General features: G+C 47.5%; 1 protein-coding gene and 1 long non-coding RNA gene across 8 annotated transcripts in view; one reads left to right on the forward strand and one right to left on the reverse strand.

Moving 5' to 3' along the window:
• LOC147108053 (CUGBP Elav-like family member 4) overlaps positions 1 to 16536 on the forward strand; it is a 520783-nt gene that overhangs the window by 436890 nt on the left and 67357 nt on the right. For 5 of the 7 annotated variants that reach the window (XM_086004501.1, XM_086004503.1, XM_086004506.1 and 2 more), the window contains 2 exons: positions 12820 to 12948; positions 13467 to 13546. In XM_086004501.1, the coding sequence (XP_085860627.1) occupies positions 12820 to 12948; positions 13467 to 13546 (209 nt within the window). The remainder of the gene's footprint in view (positions 1 to 12819; positions 12949 to 13466; positions 13547 to 16536) is intronic. The other 2 variants (XM_086004502.1, XM_086004505.1) reach the window with 1 other exon arrangement.
• LOC147108054 (uncharacterized) lies at positions 12645 to 15650 on the reverse strand. The gene is made up of 2 exons (XR_015080512.1): positions 14520 to 15650; positions 12645 to 13144 (listed from the first exon to the last, which is right to left on the reverse strand). It is a non-coding gene; the product is annotated as an uncharacterized LOC147108054 (long non-coding RNA).

Raw genomic sequence — 16536 nt, forward strand, 5'->3', positions numbered from 1 at the left:
GGTGGATGTTAAAGATCCCACCACACTTTTCAAAGAAGAGTCAGGGGGGGTTTCTCCTGGGGTACAGGGGAATCTTCCTCCCTCAACCAACACTTCCAAAAATCAAATAACTGGTCGCTCATCTCGCTACTGTTTGTGAGATCTTACTGTGTGCAACATGGCTGCTGGGTTTCCCTCTGTAACAGTGTTAACATTCAACTGTTAGTCAAACTCTTTCCTCCTCTGCTTCACAATGACGTGGTTCGAGTGAGCATGAGACACTTGATGGTGGAGTATAAGGAACAGACTTTATTGATATCTAGTGTAGGTGATCAGCCGAACTAGACACCATGGCTGCAAAATTCGGTATGTTAGCACCTCCCGTTAGCGCCTGACGGGGGCATTGAGGGGTTAGTGCCCGGGCGCAGCGAATGCAGCAACGCCCGCGGACTTCAGTGCCGGTTTAGCGCTGGCGCAAACTCTTAGCGCCTGGGCCTCTAGTGCCTCGCAGATCGTGACATCATAAAGTGCGCAGCGCCCCGTTATCGCCCCGGGTGGAAAATTGACTCTCGGGCCCCCTGCTTTTTCGCCTTGCGCCGACAATGCCAGTAAGAAGAGGCGTTGTGAACTCGGCTGGCCGCTATGGTAGCGGTAATTAAAGGGAATGCTTTTCAGCTAGCGCAACCTTTATCATGTGCAGCAGCCTGGTGCCTGTGCAAAGCGTTTAATGTTTCATTGGTGCCAGATGTTCGAGCCCCCCGCTTTGTGAGTGTGTGTTTGGGGCTGTAATGGCAGTCGCCCAGGTTGCCTTGCAAAACAGAACTGACGACAGCCAGCTTGTGCAGCATCAATGGCCCTCCCCTTTAAGCGAGGGAAGCAGCCTCTGTGATGAAAGAGCACCGTTTACAATGCGCTCGAAATTGTTTAGCGCTCTGCCGCTCCTGCCCCACTCTCGGATTTTAGCGCCCTAAGAGAAGTGGTTAGCACTTGATTTACTGCTCCACTTCCCCCTTGGAGCGCTAAAACCGAATTTCATGGGAGGCGCGAATGATTAGCGCCTGGCACTAATTTTTCAACTTTTAAAGTTTTAGTGCCCCAGCCGGGGCTATACCGAATTTCTCCCCTAAAGAGTGGCTTTCGGTTTCTAGTTCTATCTTTCGAGCCCTCTGAAGAAATGTTGTAAACCATACTCCTTTATACACCATATATATATTTTGCCTACATCAAAGGTACATGTCACAGACCTCATGACGTATCTGTTCCTGAATCCTTTGAAAACAGTCTATTTACATAAACAGTCATAGCTAGTCAAAGCTACTTCTCTCAAACAAGTCTTCCTGACTTAACTGTTCTCAAATCCTTTTATGAGTCGGCTTTATTAACCGTTATCATTCTATACTATAGTTAATAGATCCCTCTACCTATGTTTATTACCCTAGCCACTAAAGTTATACTTTAATCACTCATGCGTGTTGTCATTACTGTCACTCATTTCCTTGCACAAGAATTTCTCGGCTATAACGCTCAAGACACGAAAAGTAGAAGATAAGCCATTCTTTCTTCTCATGACACTTCAAAGCCATCCTGTTTATCTTGGAAATCCTGTTGCTTCAAGATATCAAAGAAATTCAATTATTAACCCTTAACTCCCCAAGGTGTCCAACGTACATCTCTCCAGGATGCCCTGCAAACAACAATCACGAAGTTATTGAACATGAAGCGCTTTAAGATGTTTCTGAGAGATATGATAAGGAGCTATGTGAATGCAAACCTTCGCTTTAAACAGTTGGCCTGTTCCTTGAAAGTAGTATTAGTGTCCGGAACTCGGCGTGTTCTCTTCCCCTCCGTACCTTATTTTCTTTTGCCTTCTATGCTGTAGCATTCTACGATTCTGTGTCCTATTTTTGACCTTGTCGCCCCTCTTAAGGGAGTCCTACAGCCTGGCGGTGCCAGTCCTGATGGTTACACCCAAAACATTAGCCTATCTTTCTCACTCAGATCAGGCTTGGCTCTGATGCCCGCTTCTACCCTGGTCAAATGTGTTGCTGGTGGGCAGAATTTTAACTCCCTTAACCCCCAGTGGGAACTAAGTGGGTGGGGGCAATTAAAATTGAGCAGGAGTCTTACCCACTGGTCTCCCCCAGCCCCCTCCACCTCCCCCCACCCCCTCCCCCCTACCCCACCCCTGATCTGGCCAACTGCAAATTGAAATTGCAGCCACCAAGGACGCTTGCCAGAAGCCGGTGTGATAGTTCTTTCAATAGGCAGACTGGACTCCGATGATGTAGCCACGGCCCGACAGCAATTCTGACCCCAGGCCTGCGAGGGGAAGCCCTGGTGCTTTCCCCGCCAGGCCAAACTTGTTGGGACCTGGACCCAGGTCCAGAAGAAGCCCAGCCGGTTAGGTTATGTTTAATTGTTTGCACGTTTCCTCATTAGCATGGAGGAGAAGGAGGAGGAAAACTTAGGCCTCCCCTTCACCCGGGCTTCCTTCCCTCTTGGCTTGACTGCGATCTCTTCCCGACCCCCACCTCCCGACCCCCACCCCCCGACCACCTGATCACTTACTTTAGTATCGAGGACGTATCCTTCGGCTGATTTTACCGGCCGGTCAGCCCCTTCCGGCTGACTTCCCCAGGTGTTTATGGTCTGGAAGTTGGCCAGGCTGTGGGAATCAACTGGGCCTCCCGGACAGGCTTGGCCGCCCGCTAGGCTGCATTCCCGCCTGGGAGCAAGTCAACCTCACCCTCTTAACTCACACATGGGCCCTTGAGTAGGGTAAGAAAGTTCAGGTTGCCAGTCCTCCAGGACTGTCCTGGAGTCTCCAGGAATTAAAGGTTCGCGGGTGAAAATTGGTAGGGGGGGGGGGGTTAAAAAAAAAATTGGGTGTTCTTATATTTTCTTTGAACACTTTTGTTTTTTAGTTACAGAAATAGTGGCGATGGGGCGGGGTGGGGGGTGGGGGGGAGGAAGAAAGGGCTGCTTGACCAACAGTCAAGAATCAACTAAACCGGGTAATAAAGTGTTTGTTCACTTTCCAATTGGTGTGGGAAGGCCATGTAGATGGACACGTCAGGTGAACAATGGCTTTTTTTTAAATTCGTTTATGGGATGTGGGCAAGGCCAGCATTTATTGCCTATCCCTAATTTCCCTTGAGAAGGTGGTGGTGAGCCGCCTTCTTGAACCGCTGCAGTCCGTGTGGTGAAGGTGCTCCCACAGTGCTGTTAGGGAGGGAGTTCCAGGATTTTGACCCAACAACGATGAAGGAACGGCCGATATATTCCCAAGTCGGCATGGTTTGTGACTTGGTGGGGAACGTGCAGGTGGTGGTGTTCCCATGCGCCTGCTGTCCTTGTCCTTCTAGGTGGAAGAGGTCGCGGGTTTGGGAGGTGCTGCCGAAGAAGCCTTGTCGAGTTGCTGCAGTGCATCTTGTAGATGGTACACACTGCAGCCACGGTACGCCGGTAGTGGAGGGAGTGAATGTTTAAGGTAGTGGATGGGGTGCCAATCAAGCGGGCTGCTTTGTGACCGTGGGGTTGGAGCGGTTGGAGGTAGGAGATTATGCGGTGAAATCCCCAGGAATATGTCGAACCAGAGCTGGCATCCCTACCGAGTGAGCTGTCAGTGCCGATGGGACTGTGCCCCAGTAAAAAGATGGTGTTGAGGAAATGTCAGCACAGAAATTTAAAAATATATATATTTATATTAAAGGTTATTTTGTTATTGCAGGAGTCTTTTATACTCTGTTTATATCACTGCCCAGCCTTTGGTTGCGATGCTGTAATACATACCCCATTTACCTTACAGAATCAAACAGCAACAGAATCAGACGTGACGCTGTAAAATATAAGGAAAGAAAGACTTACATTTCTATAGTGCCTTTCACGACCTCAGGACGTCCCAAAGCGCTGTACAGCCAATGAAGTGCTGTTGAAGTGTAGTCACTGTTGTAATGTAGGGGGACGAGGACCCTGTGCCCTCAGAAGGGAAGAGAAAGTCAGATGGAAAAGAAACTAATGTTATTATTAGGCATGCAGGGCAAACTCAAAGGAGCCAATTGACAGTAACTGTTCTTCAAAGGAACATGTCAGAGCAAAACCTTCTGCTCCTCCATGCTTTTGACAGTAACTAGTTTTGTCGTGTTTCACATTCACAAAACCGCCAACTCTAATTCTGTAAGGGTGACCTACAGTTTCCAAGTTCATCTCCTGATGCAGATACATAAATGCTTGATTATTCTGTGTGACAGAAGCCAGGATCGCTTATGCGCATCGTGACACTTTCACTCTGATACTGTCACAAACAATAAGCATTTTTTATTTTTATTTTTTTAGCACCTTCAAGAACCTCTTAGCAAGGTTTATTCGCAGCCCAGCTTCAACGGACTCCTGTGAGCTGTTAAGCAGCCTCTGCTACGAGGGTTGACGAGATATTAAAGGACTTGAACAGTCCTAGGTGGGAAGTTGCGTGTCATGTTTGCTCTACTCAGTGAATTCCTCTTGTCTTTATTCAGTTAGACATAGAATTATATTCTTGCCTCTCCTCCCTTTGTGGCCGACGCATAGACCTTTCCAGCTGGCGAGGCAGGACGAGCTGGGCCCCGGATAATTTCCCACACTGACAGCTCCTGCCACTCACACGGGGAGGGGTGGAGGAGCACAGTCGGATTCTAATTATGTTCTTCGCATTAACTTCCAAAGTGTAGGGCAGATAGCCGTGGCTCACTGGGCAGCGCTTTCGTAGAAACATAGAAGATAGGAACAGGAGTAGGCCATTCAGCCCCTTGAGCCTGCTCCGCCATTCAATGCGATCATGACTGATCATCCAAATTCAGTACCCTGTCCCTGCTTTCTCCCCATATCCCTTGATCCCCTTAGCCTTAAGAAATATATCTAACTCCTTCTTAAATATATTTAATGAATTGGCCTCAACTGCCTTCTGTGGTAGAGAATTCCACAGGTTCACCACTCTCTGGGTGAAGAAATTCCTCCTCATCTCAGTCCTAAATGGCTTACCCCTTATCTTTAGACTGTGACCCCGGTTCTGGACTCCCCCGCCATCGGGAACATCCTTCCTGCATCTAGTCTGTCTAGTCCTGTTAGAATTTTATAAGTTTCAATGAGATCCCCTCTCATTCTTCTAAACTCCAGCGAATATAAGCCTAATCGACCCAATCTCTCCTCGTATGTCATTCCTGCCATCCCACCTCTGAACCAGAAGGGGTTGTGGATTCCAGCCCCACTCCAGAGCCTTGAGCGCACAATCTAGGCTGACGCGCCAGTGCTGCATTGTGGGAGGTGCCGCCTTTCAGACGAGGCCCCGTCTGCTCTCTCTCTCAGGTTGACGTAAAAGATCCCGCGGCCACTATTTCGAAGAAGAGCAGGGGGGAGTTCTCCCCGGTGTCCTGGCCAATATTTACCCCTCAATCAACATGTGATCTGGTCATTATCACATTGCTGTTTGTGGGAGCTTGCTGTGCACAAATTGGCTGCCACGTTTCCCACATTACAACAGTGGCTACACTTCAAAACAAGTACTGAATTGGCTGTAAAGCGCTTTGGAACATCCTGAGGTCGTGAAAGGCACTACAGAAATGCAAGTCTTTCTTTTTATCTATGAAGTGACCCCCCAAGCTTGGATTTCAAAAGCCTGTTGATTGTAGGAAGGAGAAATACGGAGGGAGGTGAACAAGAACGAGTTTGAGTGGGAATGGTGCAGGGATTGGTGATTTGGAAGCGTCAGCCATGGCTCAGTGGGCAGCACTCCCACCGCTGACTCAGAAGGTTGTGGGTTCAAGTCCCACTCCAGAGACTTGAGCACAAATTCTAGGCTGACACTCCCAGTGCTGCACTGTCAGAGGTGTCGTCTTTTGGATGAGACATTAAACCGAGGCCCCGTCTGCTCTCTCAGGTGGATGTAAAAGATCCCAAGGCCACTATTTCAGAGAAGAGCAGGGGAATTATCCTTGACCAGTATTTATCCCTCAATCAACATCACTAAAACAGATTATCTGGTCATTACAGGAAACTCTCGTTTAAACGGCACCTAAATATCCAGAATTCTCTATTAACCGGCAAAACGCATACTCCAAAAACAACACCTCAATAACCGGAAATGTTGCCGAGTCCGAGTCTCCCGCGGTGGCCGAGTTCGTCAGTGGGGGTAGTTCGCCAAACTGCCACTACTCGGCTTCTTGGCGCTGTCGGAAGTCCGAACACCTCAACAACAGGAGTTTGACTCTTTGTTAAAAATAGCCTCGGTAGATAACCCTCTCCGTCATCCGGACTTTTTAATCAACCGACACCATCCCGGTCCCGTCGGTGCCGGATACCAAAGAGTTTCCTGTATCACATTGCTGTTTGTGGGAGCTTGCTGTGCGCAAATTGGCTGCCACGTTTCCTAAATTACAACAGTGGCTACGCTTCAAAGGTATTTCATTGGCTGCAAAGCGCTTTGGGACATCCTGAGGTTGTGAAAGGCGCTATAGAAATGCAAGTTCTTTCTTTTCTTTTTAGACACTGTGAGGATGCACGTTGCACTGTGGGCAAGCAGCGTGCCTAAATGAAGCTTTATTTTCATTTATTGTGCATTTTTCGGGAATACTTCCCCAAAGATCCTCACCGATTCTGAGTATTAATTTGAGCGCTGGCTGCAGTCAGTAGCCATTTTCTTCGCTGTCTCTTTGTCATATGCCGCCAACAGGTTTTACTTTGAGATAAACTCAACAGGACTCCAAAATGGCTTGATGATTTCAGACTGCAGAACGTAAGTCTAATGTCACCCTGACATTTTAAATTTGCCTCGTCTCAGTGACTGTGGATTTTTTGCTAAACTTGAACAAAACATATCCGTTAGAATCCTAGAATGATACAGCGTAGAAGGAGGCCATTCTGCCCATCGTGCCTGTACCGGCTCTTTGGTAGAGCTCTCCAATTAGTCCCACTCCTCTGCTCTTTCCCCATAGCCCTGCAAATTTTTCCCCTTCAAGTATTTATCCAATTCCCAAGGTGGTTGTTAGTGTGTTGCAAAATAGCTAGGTAATTCCACTCAAGAGATCACAAAGCTTTGCCATCTTTTTTAACAGGGTAGGATCACAGTTCTTATTCCTTCTGACATGAATCAGTCATTCATGAAAGAAAGACTTATGAAATAAGACTGAGCGGCCTACGGGTGGCGCTGTCCAGGGAGAGTATGAATACTCGGGCACGGGCCCAGCTTGCGCAGGACATTCTTAACAGGAACTAGTGAAGGACACAACTAGACCTCCATGTTGTAAAACAGTTGATTAAAGCTTTGTTTAACGCTTAGACCAAGTGCCTAGTAGTTTTCTTACGTCACTTTCATAACTTTTAAGCCTGTTTCTTCAACTCATAGCACGGCCTTCATGTAGGGATTTTTACTTCCTTCAGAGCTTCCTTGTAAATGCGCTTTCTTGTCTGCTTTCTTGTTCTCCCTCTTCCTCCCTGAAAACGCCAAATTTTGCCAGAGTATAGTTCCATGGACACCAGGAGCCATCCAGTCCTTCAACCAAGGCAGCGTTAGTCATGGCTATCCTGGACAGTGAATATTACAATTGAGGTGTTGCCAGAGGGGGAGCCAACGTAGATCAGCGAGCACAGAGGGTGATGGGTGAACGGGAACCTGGTGCGAGTTAGGACACGGGGCAGCAGAGCTTTGGATGAGCTCAAGTTTATGGAAGGTGGAAGACGGAAGACCGGCCAGGGGAGCCTACGTTAAAGGTGCTAAATAAATGCAAATTGTTCTTGCTGTTGGCTTAGCACCACATCTTCCAGTGTTTTTTTGGCCATGGGGGAGCTTGCAAATAATTTCATAGAGCGCCTCAGTGTAATGTCATTCTTTTGTCTTATTGTGGGCAAGTACCTGGGAGTGGCCTCCAGTATTTTGTAACCAGCGAAACGCGGCCCATATCTAAGAGTGCTATAGAGACCTGCTACTGAAGGATCTACTGATAACGGCAAAGAGTCTGGTGTGCCGCAAGCTTTTGGTATCTAACTGTTAAATAACATTTTAGATTATTGCTGTTTGAGCCACGTGGCAGGAAGTCCCTTCAGTCTGTATTGTGGTGCTATAGATCATTCCATTTGAGTCATATAGTCGCAGACCCCTTTTCCATGTAGGTCACAGACAGCATTCTGCTTAAATCACAAGGCCCCACAACCAATGTTTTCCCGTTAAGCAGCGCAGGCCCCGCAGCGCCCCGGAGGTCCCCGCATAGGCCGCTTGCCGGCTTTACAATGGGGGAAAAAATTAGCGCCTGTGCGGAAATTTAAATGGGCCGCGCAGCCCCTTAAAGGGGCAGCGCACCCAAGAAAAAAAAGTTAAAGGGCACATTGCCCACAACCCTTTCCATTTAAGTCAAATGGTCCCAAACCCCATTCCATTTGATTCACTTGCTATGATGCACCACTCATTTGAGTTAATAGCACCATTTCTGTTCAGTTTCATTACCTTCCACAGCTCTGAATCACCTCTGGCAATTGCTTTAATATATGTAAAGACAGTGCTTTATATTTCAATTGCTCTGCAACACACCCCTAGATATTGATCATCATATATACTCAACTCAGACCTGACTGATGATGCTGATCACTTGAACCCTTGAGATTAAGCTCCACCCCCAGTGTTTCCTTCTTCCTAAAATCTTCTACGTTTTTTTTTTAAACTTAAGGTTGACATTGCCTGATTATTACTTCCTGATCTATTTTCTTCTTGTCTTTTACTCTTTTCAATCTTGGCGATATTCTATACTGTGGGCCTTTTTTTTTTAAGGTTTTGTGGCGGAGCCACCAAGGGTCTCAGAACAATTAGTAATAATCCCTTTAACTACAGTGTAGTGCAGCCGCGGACTGCACCTTTAAACTGCCTGTTAACTGTACTGTATTGTATTTTCCTGCACTCCATGTGATGACGTCATGACGCAGATCACGTGACCGCCAGTGGCGCGAAGAACGCGATGACGTCATGACGTCAGCTTCCAGAATCTTCCAGCAGTCATCGAGTGCCCAGCAAGCTGATTAGACCTGTGTACCGTTTCTCCTGTAGTTTCCCTGTTAACTTCGTTGTTCATTAAAACCTGTTGATTTGATTCATCGAGTCGAATATCTTTACTCAGATAGGAACCTCCGTTCCTACAGTTTCCCAGTTAAAAGCCTCCTGGGTGCAATCCCGGTGCGCGGTCCTTATTAATGCCGCGTGTGATCTGTTTTTGCAATGAAGAATTTAAACTTTAAGTGAGATGCCCTAACTGTGGCTCCGTGGGTCCATGACATTGGAATGGGAATGAGACAGTCCTTATTATAGAAGAGGAGAGTCTTAGCTCATCATGATGGGGGCTTGTGATGATACAAGGCAACTGGAGGAGAATGAGGAACAATGGAGTCACATTTAAGATTCAAGATTCAAGATTCAAGATCATTTTATTGCCATATGTAACTAGTACAATGGAATGCTTACTCCCCACTCACTCCCACAATACAAGCATATAATATAAAAGCAAAAAAATAAAAACAAGTATAAATAAAAACAATAAGCAAATAAGCAAAAAGTATAGCAATAACAGTCCAAGTTGCAGGATATGATGAATAGTGCAAAAAAGCCTCAATTACCACTGGAAATAATAGTAATGTAATATGATAAATATATGGTAATATAAGTATAATATATATATTTACATAAACATATAACTATAATATATGGGGCAGTGCGATTAGCAGTTCAGTAGGCGCACTGCCTGTGGATAGAAACTGTTCTTAAACCGGCTGGTCCTGGTTCGGATGCTGCGGTACCGACGTCCGGACCGCAGGAGGGAGAACAGTTTGTGCCCAGGGTGATTGGGGTCCTGGATGATGGAGCGGGCCTTGTTCCGGCACCTGGTCTGGAAGATCTCCTCGATGGACGGAAGTGTGCACCCGATGATCTTTTCTGCCGTATTCACAACTCTCTGGATGGCTTTCTTGTTCTGTGCAGTGGTGTTACCATACCACACATTGACACCACCCGTCAGGACGATCTCTATGGTGCCGCGGTAAAAGTTCACAAGCCACTGTGTGCTTATGCCGCATTTCCTCAGGCACCGTAGAGGGTAAAGGCGCTGGTGTGCCTTCTTCAGCATAGCCTCAGTATTATGGTTCCAGGCCAGGTCATCAGAGATCTGCAGTCCCAGGAATCGGAAGCAACTGACGACTTCCACTGGTGTCCCATCTATGCTGATGGGGCGATGGTTCCCTGCGTTATATTATTCTTGTATGTATTTGGTTAATGTTAAGGAAAGGTTTGTTGTTGCCAGTGTTCTGTGTTAGCCTTAAACTGAATCTCTCTGCTTTTACATTTTGCAAGATCGCAAGGTAAATGCAGATGAGCAAGGCCATTCAGTCCATCCAGATAAACCTACATGATAGCAAAATACTGCGGATGCTGGAAATCCGAAATAACAACAGAAAATGCTGGAAAAACTCAGCAGGTCAGGGCAACATCCGTGGAGAGAGACACAGAGTCAACGTTTCAGGTCGAAGACCCTTCGTCAGAACTGGAAAAAAGCAGGAAATGGAACAGGTTTAGGGGCTGGGAAAAGGGGGAGGGGATGAAAGAACAAAAGGGAAGGTCAGTGATAGGATAGAAAGCAGGAGAGATTAAGAGACATTGAGAGACATTCAGAGATACTCAAGGCGAGGGGAGGTGGTAATGGGACAGGTTAAGGAACAAAGGATGGCTCTCGATGGGGTGTGAATTGCGCCGGCAGAATGAAGCACAGCTGCCATGTGGGAGGGGGAAAAAGGGGGGGGCAAACAAAAATTGTGGATAAAAAAGAGAAAATATATATGTGATAGGGGCCGAGGTTATGATCTGAAATTGTTGAACTCTATGTTGAGTCCGGAAGGCTGTAAAGTGCCTAATCGGAAGATGAGGTGCTGTTCCTCGAGTTTACACTGAGCTTCCGTGGAACAATGCAGGAGGCCGAGGACGGTGAGGTCTGAGTGGGAATGGGGCGGTGAATGAAAGTGACAGGCGGCCGGAAGCTCGGGGTCCCCCTTACGGACTGAACGGAGGTGTTCCGCAAAGCGGTCACCCAATCTGTGTTTGGTCTCCCCTACAGTCCCCCAATCACTGCATCCAACTACCCTACTTTTGCATACCTAGAAATAGTGCTAATAATGTGGTGAGCAAGTGGTACGTCGGGTTGGTCTATGTAAAAGTGGTGGGCTTGTTGGGGTTAATGACCTTTCCCTGTTACATTCAATTCTTCCATTCAGTACACATTAGAATGGTGGTTCCACCCCTGTCGACGATGGTAGTATTTTTTTTATATTGCATTAAAGAGATAAAGAGGATGGCCTTAAAAGGTTGTCAGTCCTCAAAGTAGAAAAGTCACCCGGTCCGGATGAGATGCATCCTGGGTTACTGAGGGAGATAAGGGTGGAGATTGCGGAGGCTCTGGTGCAGTAGAGTGTGCTCTTCAGAAGTTAGAGATTTGTCGGGCAGATGAGAGGGGGGTTTAACTCTACTTCTAACTGTGCTGGACTTAATCTGGAAGTATTTGTGGCTTGGGTGGCCCAAAAATGAGAAATGTTTCACTCCCCACTGACATCCCTTACCTTGATGAGTTGATAGATAGATTTTGGGGGCTGGATTTTGCCAGCCCTGGGGAGGCGGGTTTGGAGGCGGGACTGCCGGGAAAATGGCAGAATTTGGGGGCGGGTACCCAACCCGCCTCTATGCCATCTTGCCAGGAGGCGGGTAGCCGACCCGCGCCGGGTCCCGTCTCCTCAAGGCGGGAAGGGGATTAATGCCAATTAACTGCCTGTTAACAGGTAGTTAGCAGTCAGTTTTCTGGGTAATCCCTATTTTGAGCCCTGGAGTGTGGGCTTCCCGATGGCTCCGAACCTCGCCAGGGTCAGCAAGGCGGGCCGTCGGTCAGCGGGGGTCGGAGGGGCCGAGATGTCCGGTGTGCAGGTGAGTAATGGGTGCATGTGTGCAGAGGTAAGTGTGTGAGGTGTGTGTAAAGTGTTTTAATAAGTTTTACTTACCTTCACTTCTTCCTGCGGGCTTCCTCCCTTCAGGTCTCGGGAGTCCCTCAGCTCACCGGCACAGAAAGCAGAATGGCCGCTGAACTGTCAAAAGCTGCAGCCTCTGCTTTCTGGTCTGGAGAGATCTCTAACTGAGTCTGAGTAGAAGGACTCAAGTTAGAAGACAGATTGTCCGTGTTTGATAGCTTCACAGAGCTGTCAAATGATGACATTTCATCTGTCAAAAGCTCTTGACAGATGAAACCGCATTCGCTGACGTCGCCTGTAACTGGCTTTCCCTTAATTGGCCTGCTAAACCCGCTGGGCGGGCTTAACAAGGTCAATCAAGGGAAAATAACGTGGGTTGGCCACAAGTCGATGGAGGCGGGACTAAAACCCAACAAGTGGGAGTCCCGCCTCCAACAGCTCCCCATTGACAAAATCCAGCCCAAGGACTCTAGGGGAATCGAGGGATATGGAGATCGGGCGGGAAATTGGAGTTGAGGTCGATGGTCAGCCATGATCTTATTGAATGGCGGAGCAGGCTCGAGGAGCCGTGTGGCCGACTCCTGATCATATTTCTTACGTTCTTATATCTTGGGACACAGCATATATATACAACTGCACAACATGGCTTCCAGTAAGAACTGTACTGCCCATGTGCTTTATTATTATATACATCAGTAGTCACCAGGTGACGCTATTACAATGAGCACAAAATTAACACAAAAACACAGCTCCATTTAAACAACCCCACTCCTATTCACAGATCTGTGGACTCTGGACTTTACTAAACAATATATCTCTTTGTTTCAGAAGACAGAAAATTATTTGTGGGCATGTTAAACAAACAACAGACGGAGGACGATGTGTACAGACTCTTCGAATCTTTTGGTGTCATAGAGGAATGCACAGTTCTACGAGGACCTGATGGTAACAGCAAAGGTGAGTCATCGGTCTTCAACAGCGTGAAGTTGAGATCTTCTTCGTGAATGTTGGATGTTTTCCGTTTAAACTGATACCAGAACTGAGAGGTTTCAACGATCGGGGAAGACCGATCAGGCTGGAGCTCTCTTCTCTAGAAGGGGTTCGATAGGGTAGACGTGGAGAAGATGTTTCTACTTGTGGGGGGAGACCAAACCTAGGGGGCCATAAACATACGATAGTCACCAATAAATCCCATCGGGAATTCAGGAGAAACATCTTTACCCAGAGAGTGCTGAGAAGATGGAACTCGCTACCACAGGGAGTGGTTGAGGCGAATGGCAGAGATGCATTTAAGGGGACGTTGGATAAGTACAGGGGGGAGAATGGAGTAGAGGGATGTGCTGATAGAGTGAGATGCAGTAGGGGTTGGAGGAGGCTTTAACACCGGCATAGACCAGTTGGGTCAGAATGGCCTGTTTCGGTGCTGTACACTCGAGCTAATTCTATGCTTGTTGCCCCCTCTGTTTTCTCTGCAGGTTGTGCATTTGTGAAGTTCTCAACACACGCAGAAGCCCAGGCAGCCATTAACGCGCTACACGGCAGTCAAACAATGGCGGTGAGTTCTGTCGGGTCAGCTGCCCCTTTGAGGAAACAGTGTGAGCTCCCTGTAAACGCAGGAGGTTGTGTTTGTGGTGACACGTGCAGATTGCGTGGGCCCGATAGTAGATCCGAACACGTTGGGAGAGAGCTTACCATGTGTTGTTCATAATAAAGCTCTCTGACTAAATTAGCAATGCCGTGACTCTTTCTATGGTTTACAGACAAGAAACCGAAACAGCTTTCGAATTGCTTGCTAATTTTCTTTTGGCCTTCTTATGTTGATAAGACATTTGAGAGTAACGAGGAATGACACTTTCACGCACGCCAGGGCAGGAGCACTGAGGAATGTGACTGTACCCAGTGATTAACTGGTTGTCAAGGTTCCCGGTGTGGAGGCGGGGGCGGCTGTAGTTGGGGGGCTAGACTTGGTGGATGTGAAGGGCAAATTTAGGGCAGGAGCCAGGAAACATTTCTTTGCCAAGGGGCTGATCAATAGCTGGACTGTTTTTTTTTGCAGGGAGGGCAGGTTGAAGCCGGGATACGAGACCCGGCAGTGCTCGAAGCTGGCACTTGTTGTTCGGAATGGGAAGTGTTCCGTTCCCCCAGCGCTCACATCCCTCGACTCAAAAAAACAAAACGAAGATAATCTAGAGGGGCAAAACCCACGTTGAATGCAAAAACCCATGATCTAAAGGCCAGAATGAACTCATTTAGCTGGGCCTAAACGCAGAGGAACCAATAGCCCTGCTGTGCTGAAACCAATTATAAAAGTACCCTTTTGTTGTTCCTTATTATTCACATACTGCACATTTCAATAGATCCCTATTTCCGCAGAGGGATGAGCATTAATCCGCAGAGCTGAGAATAATATTTTGAAATGAGTATGTTCAGCTTAATGCCTCAAGTATTAAGAAGCAATTGGCTGCTAAAGATACCAAGACACACACCGGCAGGCAGCTCATTAACTAATTATGTCAGCTGCTTGGTACCTGGCCTGGTTCGTTGCCTTTAGTGCTCCCCAGACTTCAGTCAGTCTGAGTTGGCGGCTTGTATCTCAGCAGGAAGGCAGCCAGCTGTTCCTCAGGTCAGGTCACTCACTCCAACCCTCCGAGCCACCCCTTAAAGCTGGGACTGAAGCAAAAAAATGTTCACAATTGTGGAGTTAATCACAAGCGTACATCCTGGCCTCATTATGCAACTGGACAATGTGCGGTGGAACTGTCTCATTGCAAAGTGCGTCGATCCTGAAACATTCACTCCCTCCACCGCCGGCGTACCGTGGCTGCAGTGTGCACCATCTACAAGATGCACTGCAGCAGCTCGCCAAGGCTTCTTCGACAGCACCTCCCAAACCCGCGACCTCTACCACCTAGAAGGACAAGGGCAGCAGGCACAGGGGAACACCACCACCTCCAAGTTCTCCTCCAAGTCACACACCATCCCGACTTGGAAATATATCGCTGTTCCTTCATCGTCGCTGGGTCACAATCCTGGAACTCCCTCCCTAACAGCACCTTCACCACACGGGACTGCAGCGGTTCAAGAAGGCGGCTCACCACCACCTTCTCAAGGGCAATTAGGGATGGACAATAAATGCCGGCCTTGCCAGCAATGCCCACATCCCGTGAATAAATAAAAACATAAATAAAAGCCCATTTGGGTCAGTGCATTGCCCATTGTGGAATCAAGTTATACTGACCAGGAAGATGTTAGGTTTCATCCTGAGTTAACTTGTTGCAGCCTGGTGTGGAGGCGGGGCGGAGGGGTGGGTGTAGTTGGGGGGCTATACTTGGCCTCGGGCTCCCCAGGCTAGGGAGAGAGGAAAACAAAATCAGCGTTCCCCCGCTCCGGATCATTACCCTGTGACCACTGCTGGAAAGAACGTCTGTGTGGACTTTGTGTGGAAGCAGAATTGGTCTTGGCTTGTGATTCCTCCCACGGTCGATTACTCTTATCAACACTCACCGTCTAGGCTCACACAAGAAGAATGGCCAATTGAATTGAGGTATTGGAGGAGGACGCTGCCTTAGCGAGAGCCAGCACCTTCAGACAGGGCCAGAAAAAAATTGGGGAAAATCCTTTCAGCTCATTCCCAATGGAAAATCCATTAAAATGCAAGTTCTTTCTTTCTTTAAATATTTTACAACTAGGCAGAGAATAACAGAGGCCAGAGACTCATTCAATGTGAAATGGGTCCGTTGAGATTGGAAAAAAATGGGCCGTATTTTCCGATCAGAGGCTTCCTGCGTGCGGAGGCCTCCGATCTGGAAGAAATCTGCGCACTTACCTGAGGGCTCCCGAGGTGCGTATAGTTCCGCTCCTGAGCCTCTCCAAACTCCAAATGCGCGGGGCCCACGTATCCCAGAGGCGCAGGCGGTTCGCAAGCGTCCCTGGGATCACGTGGGCCATGGGGAGCCAATAGGAGAAGGGAATCTCCCTTCATACACTTGACAGATAGACCTGTCAAATATATGAATGGAGATCACTCCAAAAACACTGTAAAACATTAAATAAATTTTAAAAAACATCACATTTTTAAAATTAGTTGACATTACAATAAATTAAATATTTTAAACAAAAATTTAATTTTTTGAAAAAAATAATTAAAGTTTTTTACGAGGCTAAACATAAACTTACCTTTTTTTAAAAGTATTTTTAAATGATAAATGAGTGAAATTTTTTTTTTTACTTTTTTCAAATCTTATGCTGGTAAAAACAGGCCTGACACCTGCTTTTATCAGGCGTAAGATTTCTAAGGGTTTTCTGCGGGCGGAGGTTCTACAGAAAGCGGAACTCTCCGCCCGCAGAGGCCCTTCTCCAGGGCAGGCGTCCGATCTGTCAAGAGCATTCTTGACAGAACGGAAATGCCAGTTTTCAGCGCATGCGCTGAAACCGGCATTTCCGATGTCCCTACGGGTGGGTACACAACCCCTACACACCCGTAGGCATCGGAATATCCGGCCCAATGATAGGTTAATGATTTGCATGCAACCTTGAAGAAGGACC

Source organism: Somniosus microcephalus, chromosome 13 (assembly GCF_052327205.1).
Source record: "Somniosus microcephalus isolate GS21.2 chromosome 13, FLI_Smic_1.0, whole genome shotgun sequence".
Lineage (NCBI taxonomy): Eukaryota > Metazoa > Chordata > Chondrichthyes > Squaliformes > Somniosidae > Somniosus > Somniosus microcephalus.